This window comes from Leuciscus leuciscus, assembly GCF_965113295.1.
Source record: "Leuciscus leuciscus genome assembly, chromosome: 20".
NCBI lineage: Eukaryota > Metazoa > Chordata > Actinopteri > Cypriniformes > Leuciscidae > Leuciscus > Leuciscus leuciscus.
The window spans coordinates 19,361,572-19,377,196 of NC_138744.1; the positions used below are offsets into that span (position 1 = coordinate 19,361,572).

Consider the following 15,625-nt stretch of genomic DNA (forward strand, 5'->3'; position numbering starts at 1 on the left):
TGTGAGAAAACCACATGTACTCCATATACAGGAGGATAATTTGTGGGGGGAAAAAGACAATATTGGTTTTGCAAATGTAATCCGTTCAGTTTAGCACAAACTCTCAGGGAATTCCCGAAAATGCTTATGATTATTTACCAGAAATAAGTAGGTGATGGGTGGTGAAACAAAGGGTTGAAGGGATGCTAGACTCTCGGTGGCCCCAGAGGTTTAACCGAGATAGGAGGATTTAAAAAATACAATAAAAACAACAGATCGCGCGAGGGATGGAGAGATGGGTATTTGTGTGCCAAGGGAGTATATGGAGAGGGGGGGGGTATGTGAATGCATGAGAGAGGGAGGGTGGCGTTGGTTTTTCTGTGTCACTGAAAGAGAAAGCGAGTGAGGATGGGGGAAGGGTGCTATATAGAGAAGCACAAAAGGGAGGGATGGAGAGACTGCACAAGCATTCATATATGTGGGCATGTATCCAGGAGGAAAGAAAATTATGTTATGTATGCAAGACTTCCTCACTGACATCTCAGACAGAGCTGCTACTGTAACACGCATACATGCAAGAAAAAATATTAATAAAATGTGTCATTTAGGTGGGGTTTTTTTGTCTCTGTTTGGACATACTAGGTCTCAAGACATTCCAGGGGCTAAATGATCGGCTGTTCTGAGTTGTTTGTTTGATCTTGAATAATTGAGAGCTTATGCTATAAAAACACAGCTGAAATACATGGTTTATTACTTATTTAAATGCAGTCCACTTTCAACAAAAAAAAATTACACGCTCGCCCTCACATCCAATTCCATAAGTCATACAAAAATAAGTCACTTTAGCAACGTTTTGCAATGAATGACTGAACAAGGACGTGAAGAAATAGTATTAGGTGAATGCCGTATGTCTTTACCTAAACGAGGGTCAAGAAATGCACACACAAACCTCAAGTAAGAGAAGACCATGTTATATTTGTACAGAAATCTACAATAAAATAAACCGTTTCAAATTCAAGTGTCAAAGCTATTCAGTTATTTGGCCATTCAATTCAATTTAGCTTCTGCATTGAAATATGACTACTGTACATAAAACAAGATATCAAAAGATGACTAAATATAAAGAACATTCAATGTCGGTAATGCTTGTGTTGTCGAAATTTGATTGAGTTTGTGAAGAAAGAATATAAAGAATAGTGTCTGCTTTTCTCACTGCAACACAGATCATTTAGAAATTATTGCAAACATATTTTTAAAATGCTTAAATTCATTGTCTTTGCAACTATTAGATTTAAAATAATCAGTCATGCTGTAGGAAACCTGTTTGACTAAAACACATGTTTAAAAAACATCAAGTATTTGATGTAGTTATTAAATAACCATCATCTCTGACACAATTACACATTGGGCAGCTGCACATCACATACAACCTGATAGAAACCGTCCTCTGTGTTTGTGTGACCATTCACACAAAGATAGAGTTTATTTACTTCAAGCTTGCCGAAATTCACGTCTTTGGCCAGTTTTATAGCCCCTATCCCTTCAAATATCTTGTCTGTCATGGGCCTCCTCACTTTGGCCAGGGTGAGATGGTACGAAGGGCATCGGGAATGGCGGTGAAGCCAGCCCTTCTCCTGGAAGGCTTCTTGGAGAGGGGAATTCAGGCTCTGGACATCTGACAGGGGTTGTGGGGTCACATGGAGAACAGTCCCATTAAAGTGCCTTAGTTTTAGGGGGAAAGACACAGATATAGGGGGTTTGTGGGAGTTTCTGACTGTGGTATGCAGGAGCTCAGCAGCAGCGCTGACTTCCTCTGGGCTATTGAGAACAAGCAGAGAGAGAGTGATGTGTAAAGTTTCCGGGGTCACCCATAGCGGCTCTGACTGAGGAAGGTGGGAGAGGACCTTCCTCTGAATGCGCTGGAAGGCCAGGAGAGCAGCGGGAGAGTCCACACGGAAACAGATGAAGTGAGTGGGCCTGCGTGGTGGTGGGCGCCTCGGCTGTGGTTGTGGCTGAACGAATGATACCGGCTCTGGTTCTGGACCACTCACTCCATCCCAGCTCTCCTTCCATTCCTCCACTATTTCAGCCGGTTCTTCTTTCTGAGTGATGGATAGCTCCTCTGCCAAATGATTCAAACTGAGATCTGCCATCTTTTTGTTTTCTGGTACAGATTCTTGTTGCAATGGTAAGATGTCATCACTGGGTCCTTCCTCTGCATTTTCGGTTAATGAGTGATCTATGGCATCTTCCAGCTCTTGTTTATTGTTTGTTGTTGTAATTGTAGTTACAACCTCATCCTGTTCTTCAGAAAAGTCAGTTGCTTGCTCTAGGTCATTTGAAACATTTGCTGTGTTGGTGGTCTCTTCATGTTGTCCAGTATCAGGTGTGTCTGAGAATTAAATAATTCCAATATATTACAATTAAGTGGCATGATGCTATTTTTTTGTCCTATATTTGTTAAAAATCACATGGTTTTAATTTCTGTATTAAAATTAAGGCATAAAGTCCTTATATCATAATAAAGAAAACAATTTATTCTTGAAAAGAAAACCTTATTAAGTAGTTTAATTATTATTACTGTTAATTTGTATTTTATTTTTTATTGTTTTACTGCTTATTCATATTTTTTTTTTTAAATTGTCCGCTATGTTTTATTAATAATATAAGTATTGTAATATAATGTGTCCCAGGTTAGTCTATTGGAGCCATGATTCCACTCATAAAAAGTCACATGGTGCGATAAAAAAACACATGGTCAAACTAACAGTCATTACATTGAAACCTTTCTTGAAAATGGTATTAAAGTTATTCATAACCATAAGAAACTGACATGAAACTGACATCTCTAAGAACTTGGCACACATGTTTTAAACTGGATTTTTTAACTGGACTTTATTTTTTATTTGTGGACATTCTTATATGGCATTGACCCAGTAACCAACTGCTGGACAATACAGAGCAAAATACTGGTGAATGTGTCTAGCATGAAGTTTACTTCGTTAGTTGAGTCTCTACCACTCAGAGTGACTGACAGACCTGTAAGACAGTCGACAACTGTCCCCAAAATGACATCTGCCCAATAGCCTGTTTTCTAGGACAAAATAATAGTAGGGGACTTTAAGCAACAGCTGCTGATGGAACGGCAATGGCTTTCTGGTATTCTATTGCGCATGTGCGACTTTAACTGCTACTTCGTGACATTCTCCTGTAACTGTCTACTACAGGAGAACAGCTCATTTGTCGTAGTCATTAATATGTGACAGATTAGATCATTAAATGTTATGTTTTATGGTTATGTGGTATCTGTATATCATTTAATTCCAAAAGCAATCCTGCTGTTGCTGTTTTTATGACATTTTTTGTACAAATAATTAAATGATCCGTTACGCCATCCTCTTTATTGTTGCTTAGTGATTTATGTGTTCTTTGGCTACGGCAGTTAACGGTTTACTTCCGTTCGCCGTTGCCATTCCCTCAGCAGCTGTTGCTTAAAGTCCCTACTGTTGCTCACCTTGCTGCTGATCTTCACAGCCAAAAGGGGGCAAAATAGTCTGCCCAGTGGAGCCGAACACCCTGTCAGTGCGACTGTCTCTATCCCACAACCGCTGGCCTTTGTAGGTGAAGTACTGGATCCTGTGACGAGGGAGAGCTAACTCCTCAGAGAAGTCACAGTCACACACCTAAAGAGGAACAAATGAGTGTTAAGGCTGGGTGTGACCATACATGACACATGATAGTGAACCACATTAGTACTGATGTAACACACCTGAGTGTCCCATGAGAAGTCAGAGAATGGGCGTTCCAGCACCCCAAGGAAGCGGTCCAGGTGACCAACTACAAAATCAGCTGGGTCCACTGAGGCGTCCCATATAATTCTGGAGATGACATCATCGGCTGTACGCATGCGTGGCTTCTTCTTACACCCTGAGACAGAAAGGCATCTATTTGTAATCATGAAGAGTGAATTTGGAAGGTAAAGTGTGTCTGCACTTCCTCACAAAATCTATCATCATACCTTCCCTCTCAGTTTTTATATGCTGCTTTTCAGCATTAATCTTTTTTCCATTTTTCCGGCTCTTGCTCTGCTTTTCTGTGATGGTTGTTTCATCTTCCTCTGAGTGTTTGCTTTGAGGGACGTCAAGCATGCTGTGAAGTCAGGAAAGAGCAATGCATTATTTATCCACTAAGCTTCAATGAGTATGCCCAACATCTATCAAATTTTACATCTTTTATGGCAGCTACAAGACGACAACTGCTGTACACCAACTGTTGTTTAAATGAAAATATACAGATAATAAAGCATGTCTACCATAAGGCTAGTTCGCTAGTTGCATCTCTATCATCCAGAGTGATTGACAGACCTGTGAGACAGTCGACATCTGTCTCCGAAATGACATCTGCCCAAGAGGAAGTGCTGGCAAATGTTTTGGCTAGTTTCTTGTTTCATCTCATCTGGTACGAAGGGAAATGGAAAAAAAGGTTCAGTAAAATCATTCACACAGCAAAGTGAATATACAGCAGTATGATTATGAATACATTCATGCACCAACTGATAACACAAGATAAGATCAATTTATAACTATTTGGACAATAAAAGTTAAGTTCTCCCAGAGCAGTTAAGGTAGACATCATGTAGTGGTTTGTGAAGATGTAAATGGAGGTAAACAGGCAAGTTTACAAGGGACAGAATAAACGTCTAAGGGCAAATGTTGGTTTCAGTGCAGCATGTTTGAACTCGTGAGTCATGTCTTCAACTCCACCCACCACCTACACTTTTACTTTTAACACTCGTTGTGGCAAAATAAACAGACACACTACAGTTCGAAAGTTGGGTGTCAGTTCAATTAATTTGTGAATTTTTTTTTTGCCAAGGACAAATTAAAATGATCAAAAGTGACAGTAAAAACTTTGACAATCAAATAAATGCTGGTCCTTTTGAACTTTCTTGCCATCAAAAATATCCTGGAATTTTTTGTTTTAATCACAGTTTCCACAAAAATATTAAGCTGTTTTCAACACTGATAATAATAAGGAATGTTTCTTGAGCAGCAAATCAACATATCATAATGATTTCTGAAGGATCATGTGACACTGAAGACTGGAGTAATGATGCTGAAAATTCAGTTTGCCGTCACAGGAATTATTATGAATTATTTTAAATTGTATTCATATTTCACAAAATGACAGTTTTTACTTTATTTTTGATCAAATAAATGCAGCCTTTGTGAACGTAAGAGATTTCTTTCAAAAACAATGATCTTAAAAAAAAAAAAACTTTTAAACGGTATCTATGTACAACATTTACCTGAAAGGTTGGTACAGACTACGAACTAAAACTCCCCATGTAACAAAAGATGACAATTTGGGTGCCTCAACAGAAACACAGCACAATTTTCCCCTTTGAAAGCTTTTGGACCATGAGGTTTTATCTGAAAATAGCACAATAATGGCGTGTCCCTGTAAGTGCTCTTAAGACTTGTGGTGTAGAAGCAGAGCTTTCTTTGTGAAAATTATATTCTCTACTCTCCACTTACAGTAAGCCTACAGCAATTTTGTTCAAAACAAACCTATACTTAGTGAGAAATTATGAATAAATTAAAATAGGCTTTTCACTGCCATCTTCAGGTCATTTGCATTGTAGCCTCCACCTCTCCAGTATTTGTTATAGGCGGTGACCTAAAAGTTTTATTATCAAAGTAGATCCATTTGTCATTTTCAGCTAATTTTGAAGTAATATATTTTTTAAACTAGTAAAAATGACAACAAATGAAACAGTTTACTAGCACTACAAACCATAAAATGCTAAATATAACCTTTAGAATTACTTAACATGGTTTTGATATTTTATCAACTTAATTTCCAGATGACATGTGTAACTCAGTGAAGTGTAAGTAAATGTAACTTGTATCTTACCTATGAGGATTTGTCTGCCAGAATCCTCTGTGATGTCTTCCTGAGTTCTCTCTTCCTCAAACTCCATATTTGACAGCTTCAACAGAGCTTCATGAAAAAAAAATTATGTTACATTAACAGTCATTTAGAAAGCAACCTAACACCAATCATTTTGCCATATTGTACTGTAGTCGGTAAGACAAATATATATATATATTATGTATAAAAGCTTTTTGGCATTAATGAAGAGCATGAACCATCCTACCTCAAGTCTTAAAGAGTAAGACAAACTAGGTTCGAAGTCGAGTCGACTGGTTAGTGTTAATGTTGACCTGTACATGATGACATCATCTGGTAATGACTCATATTCTTCCGCGAATGATTTAACCAAATACATTACACGCCAAAACAATGTTTGTTGTCTGAACATACTGTTTTTATTGTTGGTTGTAACATTCACTGTACATTTTATAATGTAGTTCTTTATTATTTTCAAGTCTACTTAATATGCTGCTAGGGCAATGTCCACAAACACAACTTCCGGTTTCAGGTCATACTCATGGGTATTGTAGTTTTTGCCAAAAGCATTATTGTCCGATTCATTTCCGCGAATCGATTCTTTCGAACACTTTTGTTCATACAAATCTGATTCAAACGCATAATAAATACTCAATTTTCCAATAGACATATGCCAGCACGGTGTATTCGTGTTTCAGATGTTTTATTAATAATAAATGTATCGTCATTTAATGTGTCCCAGATCAGTCTATTGCAGCCATGATTCCACGCATAAAAAAACATTAAATATAAATTGCATTTACATTGAACAAAACTAATTTACATATCTCGCCTGAACTTTTGGAGGTTTTTTTTTTAGATGGTCCTCGCTGCAGAGCGAGAAATCCAGGGGGAGGAGTTGGATCCAGATCCAACTCCTCCCACCTTACATATACCTAAACCTACCCATCTCCACCCCCTGATCCCTAAACCCACCCCTAAACCTACCCATCTCCACCCCCTGATCCCTAAACCCACCCCTAAACCTACCAATCTCCACCCCTTAGATCTGGATCCAACTCCGCCCCCTGGATCTCGTGTACTGCAGTGAGGTGCTACTGGTTTTTTTGGAGAAATGTTGGAGATGAAAATGATGTCATCATTTACTCACTTTTAAGTTGTTCTAAACCTGTATGGATTTCTTTTTTCTGCTATTTTGAAGAATGTTTGTAACCAAAAGGTTGTGGTGGGGAATAAAAATAAAAATATTTATGTTCAGCAAAACGAAGAATCTTACTCAGGTTTAGAACAACTTGAGGAGAGTAAATGATGACAGAATTTTCATTTTTGGGTGAACTATCCCTATGATTCATGAGCGATTCATTCAGACTGGTTTTGTAAACCGGTTCAACTGAATCGTCGAAAAGATCCGATTCCTCAGAAGATTCTTTCATTGACCGGGGATCTCAAAAGGCATCAGATTCAGCGGATTACGGTAGAGCCCATAATTAATTATATCACTCGAAATAACAAACATATACATGGCGCCACCATGTAACTACAACAGAAAACCGTATTCGTGGATTATTTGGCCTGTACCGATGACCATTGAGAGACAAGAGCAGCTGTGTGAGTCACGCACACGTTGTTGTGATCTTAGCGCGTGACTTCCCCATCACATGACGCATAAGACTGAAAAAGGATGGACCTAACAATGTAAACACGATAAAACTAATTATTACGATCGCATTTCAACGACTATTTAGTAAACTGTACACCGGCGAGGATAGTTTGCCATTTATGTTTACTTGTAACAAATTACATTGTAAGAGACATTGATAGCCATGCAAAACCTGTAACATTAGAGAGTTGCTATTGTCAGTCAATACTCCATTGCAATGTTTTGCTCTTAATAGTTGACTGGCAGTACCAGTCGGCGCAAAAGCTCTACCCAGCTGATAAAGGTAAGGATATTGTGTTGTTGTGTTTTCTATATATAATTTTTGCTTGCATTTAGATTTAGTCATGGTACCACATGTGAATAAGGTAATATAAATCTGAACATTGGATCTTGTTTCATTTTGTTGACATACTTTTAACAGAGAGGATTTTAGATATATTTTCATCACTCAAGAAAAAAATCTCCATACTTTTCGGAATTAAATATTATATAAGTAATGTATGAACGTACCCCTCTGTGAAAAACCTCATATAGGAATAAAACTGGAAACTTGTAACTGTTACTTAAGTGGAGATTTGTGACTCAAAACCTCATTTTGAGAAAACAGTCTTTAAACATGTTTTAATGAAATCTACAGACACAAATAGAGAAAGTGTAGTAACACTTGGATGTTTTCCACTAATCTGGAAGAAGATATGTTATGGAAGCAAAATCTCAAAATGTACAATGGTTTTGCCTGTACAGTTGATAATGTTATGTTTAATGCCATAGTCATTGGCATCACTGTTAGGTCCCTTTATGGTTTATAAACATCTATAACTCACCCTCTTTCTATCAAAATCAAAGATATATATATAAAAGAGAGATATATTGATGTTATTGCTTTTTCTCATATAACCTTTCAATTTCCTCCAGATGAATGCTTTAGTTGCCCTTTGCCACTTCTGTGAACTCCATGGCCCAAGGACGCTATTCTGTACAGAGGCCGTCCACCCTCCATCCCCATCTCCTGGTTCAGCCATTCCTGGTGACAGGGACCGAGAGGGGGACAGAGAGGGCGAAGGTCTCACCATGAGAGCCAACAGCTCTGCCACACAAAGAGCAGACATGTGTGAAGTGAGAAAGTATTCTTGTCACAGCCCAAATATATTCAAAAATGTCCTTCTCTCTAATATTGTATAATATCTGTCTTTCTCTCACCAGGGCTGTCGCTCCCTACCTGCATCTCACCCAGGCTTTGTGAGTGTGGACAGTGAGACAGGAATCCGCTATCTGAGCCATCAGCATCCCCGCCAGCCACAGCTCTTCAGTGTGGTGCGACAGGCGTGTGTGCGCAGCCTCAGCTGTGAGGTATGTATACACTTGTTTGCATCAATGAATAAACAAAAAAAATGCATCTATGAGATACTTTTTATATCATCTGCTTTTGCAGGTTTGTCCTGGTCGAGAGGGACCCATCTTCTTTGGAGACGAACAGCATGGATTTGTTTTTTCTCATACGTTTTTCATCAAAGACAGCCTGGCACGGGGCTTCCAGCGCTGGTACAGCATTGTCGTGGTAGCTATGGACAGGATCTACCTCATCAACTCCTGGCCATTCCTGTTGCGCCACCTGCGGCTAACCATTCAGAGTCTACAGAACACAGCACTCAAGGTACTGGACTGCAGACCCACTTTAGTACCGTGATTAACGGAGTGCCTCTTGGAGTGATGAGTTGCTTGCAGTGTTGAAAATACAGTGTTTTGTCCTGTTTGTTACCCTGCAGGTGTTTGACAGTGAGCAGTGTGTGTGTCCTCAGAGGGCTGTGCGTATGAACAGTGCCTTTTCCCCGGCAGTGTTCCCCCACCAGCGCAGCGGCAATGCAGCTCGCTCACTCACATCTCTAACCCAGCACCAAAACCTGTGGGCTAGTCTGCACTCCTCATTCAGTTGGTGCGGAAAACTCTATTCTGAATATTTTTGACTTTCTAACTCATATTGTGACTTTATATCTCACAATGTTACTTTATTTCTCATAATTGCCACCTTATGTCTCACAATTGTGACTTTCTATTTCAAAATAGTGACTTCATTTCACATAATTGTGACTTATCTCACAATTGTCGCTTTTTATCTCACGATTCTGACTTGATATTTTACAATTGCAACTTTATATCTCATAAGTGTGACTTGATATCTCACAATTGTAACTATATCTCACAATTACAACTTTATTTTTCATAATTATTACTATTTCTCATAATTGCAACTTTGTCTCACAATTGTGACTATTTCTCTCAATTGTAACTTTATATCCCACAATTACAACTTTATTTCTCATAATTACAACTTTATTTCTCATAATTGACTATTTCTCACAATTGCGACTTAATTCCTCACAATTGTAAATATATCTCAAAATTACAAATTTGTTTCTCTTAATTGAGACTCACAATTGTGACTATTTCTCTTTATTGTTACTTTATATCTCACAATTACAACTTTTTCTCATATTTGTGACTTTATAGATCCCTATTCTAACTTTATTTCTCCTAATTGCGACTTTGTTGCTTCCAATTGTGACTTTATATCTCAATATTACAACTTATCATAATTGTGACTTTTCAATTTTTTTAATGCATTTCTCATAATTTTGACTTTATTTCTCATTATTACGACTTTAATTCGTATAATTGTGACTTTATAACTCAAATTGCTACTTTATATCTCACAATGTGACTTTATTTCTTATTTTACACTTTATTTCACAGCACTGTTTGAGGTATCATTCATGTACCTGTGACAAACATTTAGGGTTAGGAGTGTGGTCAGATCCCTAACCCTAAATGTGTATGAGCAATAGTAATAGTGATGCTTTCCTTGGCAAACACCATAGCAAACACACATACAATTTAGGCCTATCTATTTTGTATTTTTAAATCATAATGATTCCTCTTAATTTGTTAATTGTCTATACTGTAGGTTGCTGAAAGCTTGTGGCAGTCGGTTGACTGAGAAGCTTTTAGAAGGAGCACCAACAGAAGACACACTCGTTCTCATTGAAAGACAAACTGGTAAAATGAATACACAGAGTAAAATAATTATTTAAAAAAAACATTAAAGGAATAAAGATAAAAAAAATTGTTTAGTTAAAAATGTGATAAATGTTATGTTTCTATTCACAGCTCAGTTTAGTTTTTTAGCATGGGTTACTATTGATTCCGTAGGAATATTTTAATTAGTGTCTGCTAAATTGATTTTTAAAACAAATTGATTTGTGAACTATTAAACTGGGTGTCTGGCCCAGATTTTCCTTTTCCAACATTCTGATCCTGAGACTGACAAACAAACAGCTCTCGATTGTTCAGCTTTTTGCTCATCTTTTATAGTCTGAATGATAGCAATGACTCTGCATAACCTAAGGTTATACTGTAGACTTCAGCATTTAAAAAGGTTCACCGCAACATTGTGTACAATTCTCTCACAGAGCAAGAGGAAGAGATGAGTGGCTGGGATGGTGCTGAAGGGGGCGGATCTAACTCACAGGCCAGCCAATCAGAGAGTGTACAGGCTAAAGACTTTCAATTTGATGATGGAAGACAAGAGGACCTTATTGGGCCGAAGTTCAAATCATTGAGACATTTAAGACAGGCAAATAAATGTTTACTGTTACCAACATCAATTTGAAAAAATATATATAAATATTAAATTTGACTATGCTATTTTGGATTAATTGGCAGGTCCTGGGTACCACAGATTTCAGACAACTGACATGGCACGTTCTCATGGGAAACCAAGTCATATGGAGAGGTGCAGACCCTGGTCTTATCCAGTCAGCTTTTAATGTGCTGAAGGTCAGCTAAATACCTATTTCCATCTCACTAATCAAGTGATTCCAGGTCTACACCATAAAGCACATCTGTGTTATATCTATACACTTCCAGTCAAAAGTTTGGACACCCTTGGCTGAATTTGTTTCTTATGATCTTTAAAAGCATATCCTGAATTCACAGGGTTCCCACGGGTCCTTGAAATCCTTGAAAGCTTGTGAATCTGGAAAAAAAAAAGTCAAGGCCCTGGAAAGTTTTTAAAAATAAACATACATAGATACAGGTCTTTGAAAGTGCTTGAATTTATTTTGTGCAAGAAGTTTTCTAGAAAAAAAATCTGTATTATTCCCTCCAGTCCGCTAATGTGTTATTTCGGCAACACTTGGTGGCCTATGCATACTTGCTTGCTTGATTTACGTTAGTTACGCACATTTACGCGTTACGTTAAGTGGAAAATAGGCTGGTTACATGAGCCTAAGCTCTTTTAAAAAAAAATCCATGCAAAAGTTAATATTAGATCATTTTAAAATACAGTGTAGGATGTACTGAATATTCTTCAGTTTTATGCAAAACAGAAATACGACTAATAGAATATCAGATCTCTGTCATATGAAAAAGCATATTTGTGTTTGACACATAAAAACTGTAACAATGTGTCTTACAAGGTAACATGATGTAACCTTGCTCTCACTTGAAATGTGTCCCCACATTAAGTCCTTGAATTTGAGGGTATTGGACCTGGAAAGTCCTTGAAAGGTCCTTGAATTTGAAGTTAACCAAGGTGTGGGAACCCTGAATTCAGTTTTCTGACCATTTCACAGGCTTTGCTTCCAGTTGGCTGTGTCCGAGCAGTTCCGTACAGTCCTCACTATGAGGAAGCATATCGATGCAACTTCCTTGGCCTTAGCCCAGATGTACCAATCCCAGCCCATGTCAGCTCTTCAGGTACTGTACTGTAAAATAATCTGCTGTTTCCTTTCTGTTTCACTGCAAACCCCCTTTTGTATATTTTTGCTTGACACAGCTAGTTCGTTTAACTTTCGTATGTCTACACCACATTAAAAGACACTTAAGATCCAAGCCCTGAGGGATTTGAGCCCCATTAACCTATTGTATTCTGATTCCATCTTTGCAGTGCTGCCGTAGCTAAGATCACTTTGGGTCAAACATACACAAACAGTAACACTATGCATAAGTGACACTGAGAAATGGCAGAAGTGCTCTCGTAATCTTTATCCATCAATTCAGGGGATCATACTGTTTTTATACCATGATTGTATTTTATTTTAATCAAGACAAACACACATGGATGTAACAGAGGCCTCAAACAAAGTGTTTTGGTGTTTTCTTTGTCGGAATGTGATTTACATCATATTTCTCAACTTCTGTGTGACTGTTTTCTTACTAAACATAGTGAAATTGTTTCATAACTCCGTGTCAGGTTCATCTCAAAGTTCAACACTCATTAAGAATCCTAATGGTGAAACCCCTTTCCCTCTTTCTTTCTTTCTCTCTCTCTCTCAATCTGTCTTCCAGAGTTTTCTCTGCTGGTGGATGTACTTAATGTTGAGCGCGGTTGTGTAAATCCTGTTTCGGATGATGACATTCTCTCACTTTACCAGTTCAACATTAGCAGTGCCAACACACAACCAACGGATAAAGGTAAACACATGGGCACATGTAGGATTGCCACGGTCTTTAAAGATGTATACCCCTATTTAAACAGACACACTATTTATTGCATTTGTACTATATATATATAATGTGGCTTCCTCATGGTCTTTCTTTCTCTTAGGTCCAGCTCTGTTGAATAAGATCGAAGTGGCTCTTTCTAATGAGAATCTGTCGGTGGAGGTGGTCTCTCTCTGCCTCCTCTGTCTGAAAGAGGAGTGGATGAAGTAAATTAGCACTTTTTCTTTAGATATATACATACCACTATTTCATTAAAATATATCCTTTTAGAAGCAGATGACAGTCTTTATTCCATACAAATATCAACTAATTTATCAAAAAATGCTTGCTCAAGAGTTGCTATTAATTTTGATTTAGCCTATATAATTTTGTCTAATTTATTACATTTGTATAGAAACAGTATGTATGTATATGTATGTGTATATGTATGTATGTATATATATACCATTCAAAAGTTTGAATCAGTAAGATTTTGAAAGAAGTCTCTTATGCTCACAAAGGCTGCGTTTATCTTATCAAAAATACAGCAAAACAGTAATATTATGAAATATTCTTACAATAACTGTTTTCTATATTCATATATTTTAAAATGTAATTTATTTCTGTGAATTTTCAGCATCATTACTCCAGTCTTGAGTGTCACATGATCTTTCAGGAATCATTCTAATATGGCGATTTGCTGCTCAAGAAACATTTATTTCAAGTTTGAAAACAGTTTTGCTGCTTAATATTTTGAGGAAAGCAAGATATATTTTATCAAAATTCTTAGAGGAATAGAAATAAACCACATTTATTTGAAATAGAAATCTTTTGTAACATTGTAAATGTCTTTACTGCCACTTTTGATTAATTTAATGCTTCCTTGCCGAAAAAAAGTATTAATTTCTTTCAAAAAACTGTTGCAACTGTTGAAGTACTGTTACAGTATTTATATACGGCACTTTCCACAATTGTTTACAAAATAGGGCCTGAAATGTGGGAGTTTTTGTTTGCGCCAAAGATTTAGGACCACTGTTACATAATACTTTTTTGGTAGTTAAAATGAATGAATAATTAAAAATAGCTTTTACTACAATGAATGAACGGTTACCAAAATAACCATTTGTGGAATGTGCCATTATATTTATTTGAGACAGTTTAGAAAAGTCAGGTAGCATTCACAAAGTGAAATATTTTGCCTGTTCTCCTTTTTCCTGTAATTCTCCTTTTTCCCCCTCTCTCTCTCTTATTCACTTACTCGCTTCTTTCCAGTTTCCTCTTTGTCCTGTTTTCGTCTTGTCTGTTTATTGTTCCATTGCTAACCTTCTGTGCTTCCTCTCACCACATGCTCTTCTTTTTCTCTGTTACAGCAAAGTAAAAGTGTTGTTTAAGTTCTCCAAGGTGGATGGCAGAGGTAAAGAGGACACTCAAAAGGTTTTGGCCCTGCTGGGGGCCACGGGGCCCGGGGAAGAGGACAATGTGCGTCTTCTTAAGTTTTGGATGACAGGACTCAGCAAGCTCTACAAGAGCCATCTGATGACTGCAGTCAGAGGTGGAGAAAGAACTTTGAGCCAGTGAGAAAGAGAAAGGGGACAATAGACTCATTGCTAGAGTTAGATGAAAGGAATGTGTGAGTGCGTGTGTGTGTTTGTGTGTCAATTACGGGAAAAAGGGGCCAAGCCTAAGAATCTGCATGGTACAGAGAGAAAGTAAAAGCTATCATAGTGATTGAAACCTAAAAAAAAACCTTTTACTTAAGGCATGTGCATTTAAATGGAATGTTTTTTTTACCGTCATGACTAGACATGTCCATTTACTGTCTTTTTCACTGTGTTTAATATAGCACATGGTACACTGACTTCATGGGAACTAGGCAGAGTATCACTTAACATAATGCTGTTAATGTCCATTATAATTCACGTCATCATCACATATCTCTGTTCATCTGACATGTCTGAGAGAAAATGTCTGTTTTATCAGCAATTTTATTTATCCTTATTTGTTAACTTATTTTAAATAAATGGATTTTAAACTAACACATGCTAAATAAAGACTGTATGCTGCTTGTAAATCTTGTAAAGTGCTACTTAAATAAAAAATAAAAAATTATTAAGTAATGTAATTATTCATTAGTGGAATGTGATTATTCCAGCTACTGACCACAATCGTGATCATCTTGTGGCGAATAATTTTCACATTTCTTTTGGAACACAAAAGAAGATATTTTGATAAATGTCTCAATGTTTCTTCTCGCCATGCAAAAAAAAAAAAAGAGGTCCAGTGTTGTTTTGGACTCCACTGACTTCCATTGTATGGACAAAAATAGTTATTGACATTATTATTAACTATAAAAATAGTTAATAATAATATTATTAAGCATGTATTCAAAATATCTTCTTTGGAAGGACATGATAGTAAATCAACAGAATTTTCATTTTTGGGTGAACTGGCCCTTTAATTGCTGAACATTTCTGAAATATTTAGCAATGACCCTAAACCCATTACAGTTTTTACAACTTGTTTCAAAGTGCTACAAGACCTCAAGTTTTGTAATAAACACTTCTAACATGTACCCCCACCATTAGCACCTCT

General features: G+C 37.2%; 2 protein-coding genes across 3 annotated transcripts; one reads left to right on the forward strand and one right to left on the reverse strand.

Annotated features, from left to right (window-relative positions):
* Positions 1-934: 934 nt before the first annotated feature.
* On the reverse strand, positions 935-6,404 carry leng9 (leukocyte receptor cluster (LRC) member 9). 2 transcript variants are annotated; one of them, XM_082149115.1, is made up of 7 exons: positions 6,381-6,404; positions 5,896-5,982; positions 4,344-4,434; positions 3,998-4,128; positions 3,749-3,906; positions 3,494-3,662; positions 935-2,371 (listed from the first exon to the last, which is right to left on the reverse strand). In XM_082149115.1, the coding sequence occupies exons 2-7, from the start codon at positions 5,960-5,962 to the stop codon at positions 1,377-1,379; spliced, it is 1,611 nt and encodes a 536-aa protein (XP_082005241.1). In that variant the 5' UTR covers positions 5,963-5,982; positions 6,381-6,404; the 3' UTR covers positions 935-1,376. The 2 variants fall into 2 exon arrangements, with proteins under 2 accessions (XP_082005241.1, XP_082005240.1); XM_082149114.1 differs by lacking the exon at positions 6,381-6,404 and adding an exon at positions 6,140-6,355.
* Positions 6,405-7,309: 905 nt separating this feature from the next.
* Positions 7,310-15,142, forward strand: flcn (folliculin). The gene is made up of 12 exons (XM_082149456.1): positions 7,310-7,835; positions 8,468-8,668; positions 8,756-8,902; positions 8,985-9,206; positions 9,319-9,485; positions 10,515-10,606; positions 11,020-11,183; positions 11,273-11,386; positions 12,184-12,307; positions 12,899-13,024; positions 13,158-13,260; positions 14,404-15,142. Exons 2-12 carry the CDS (start codon positions 8,468-8,470, stop codon positions 14,609-14,611), a joined length of 1,668 nt encoding a protein of 555 aa, XP_082005582.1. The 5' UTR covers positions 7,310-7,835; the 3' UTR covers positions 14,612-15,142.
* Positions 15,143-15,625: the final 483 nt, after the last annotated feature.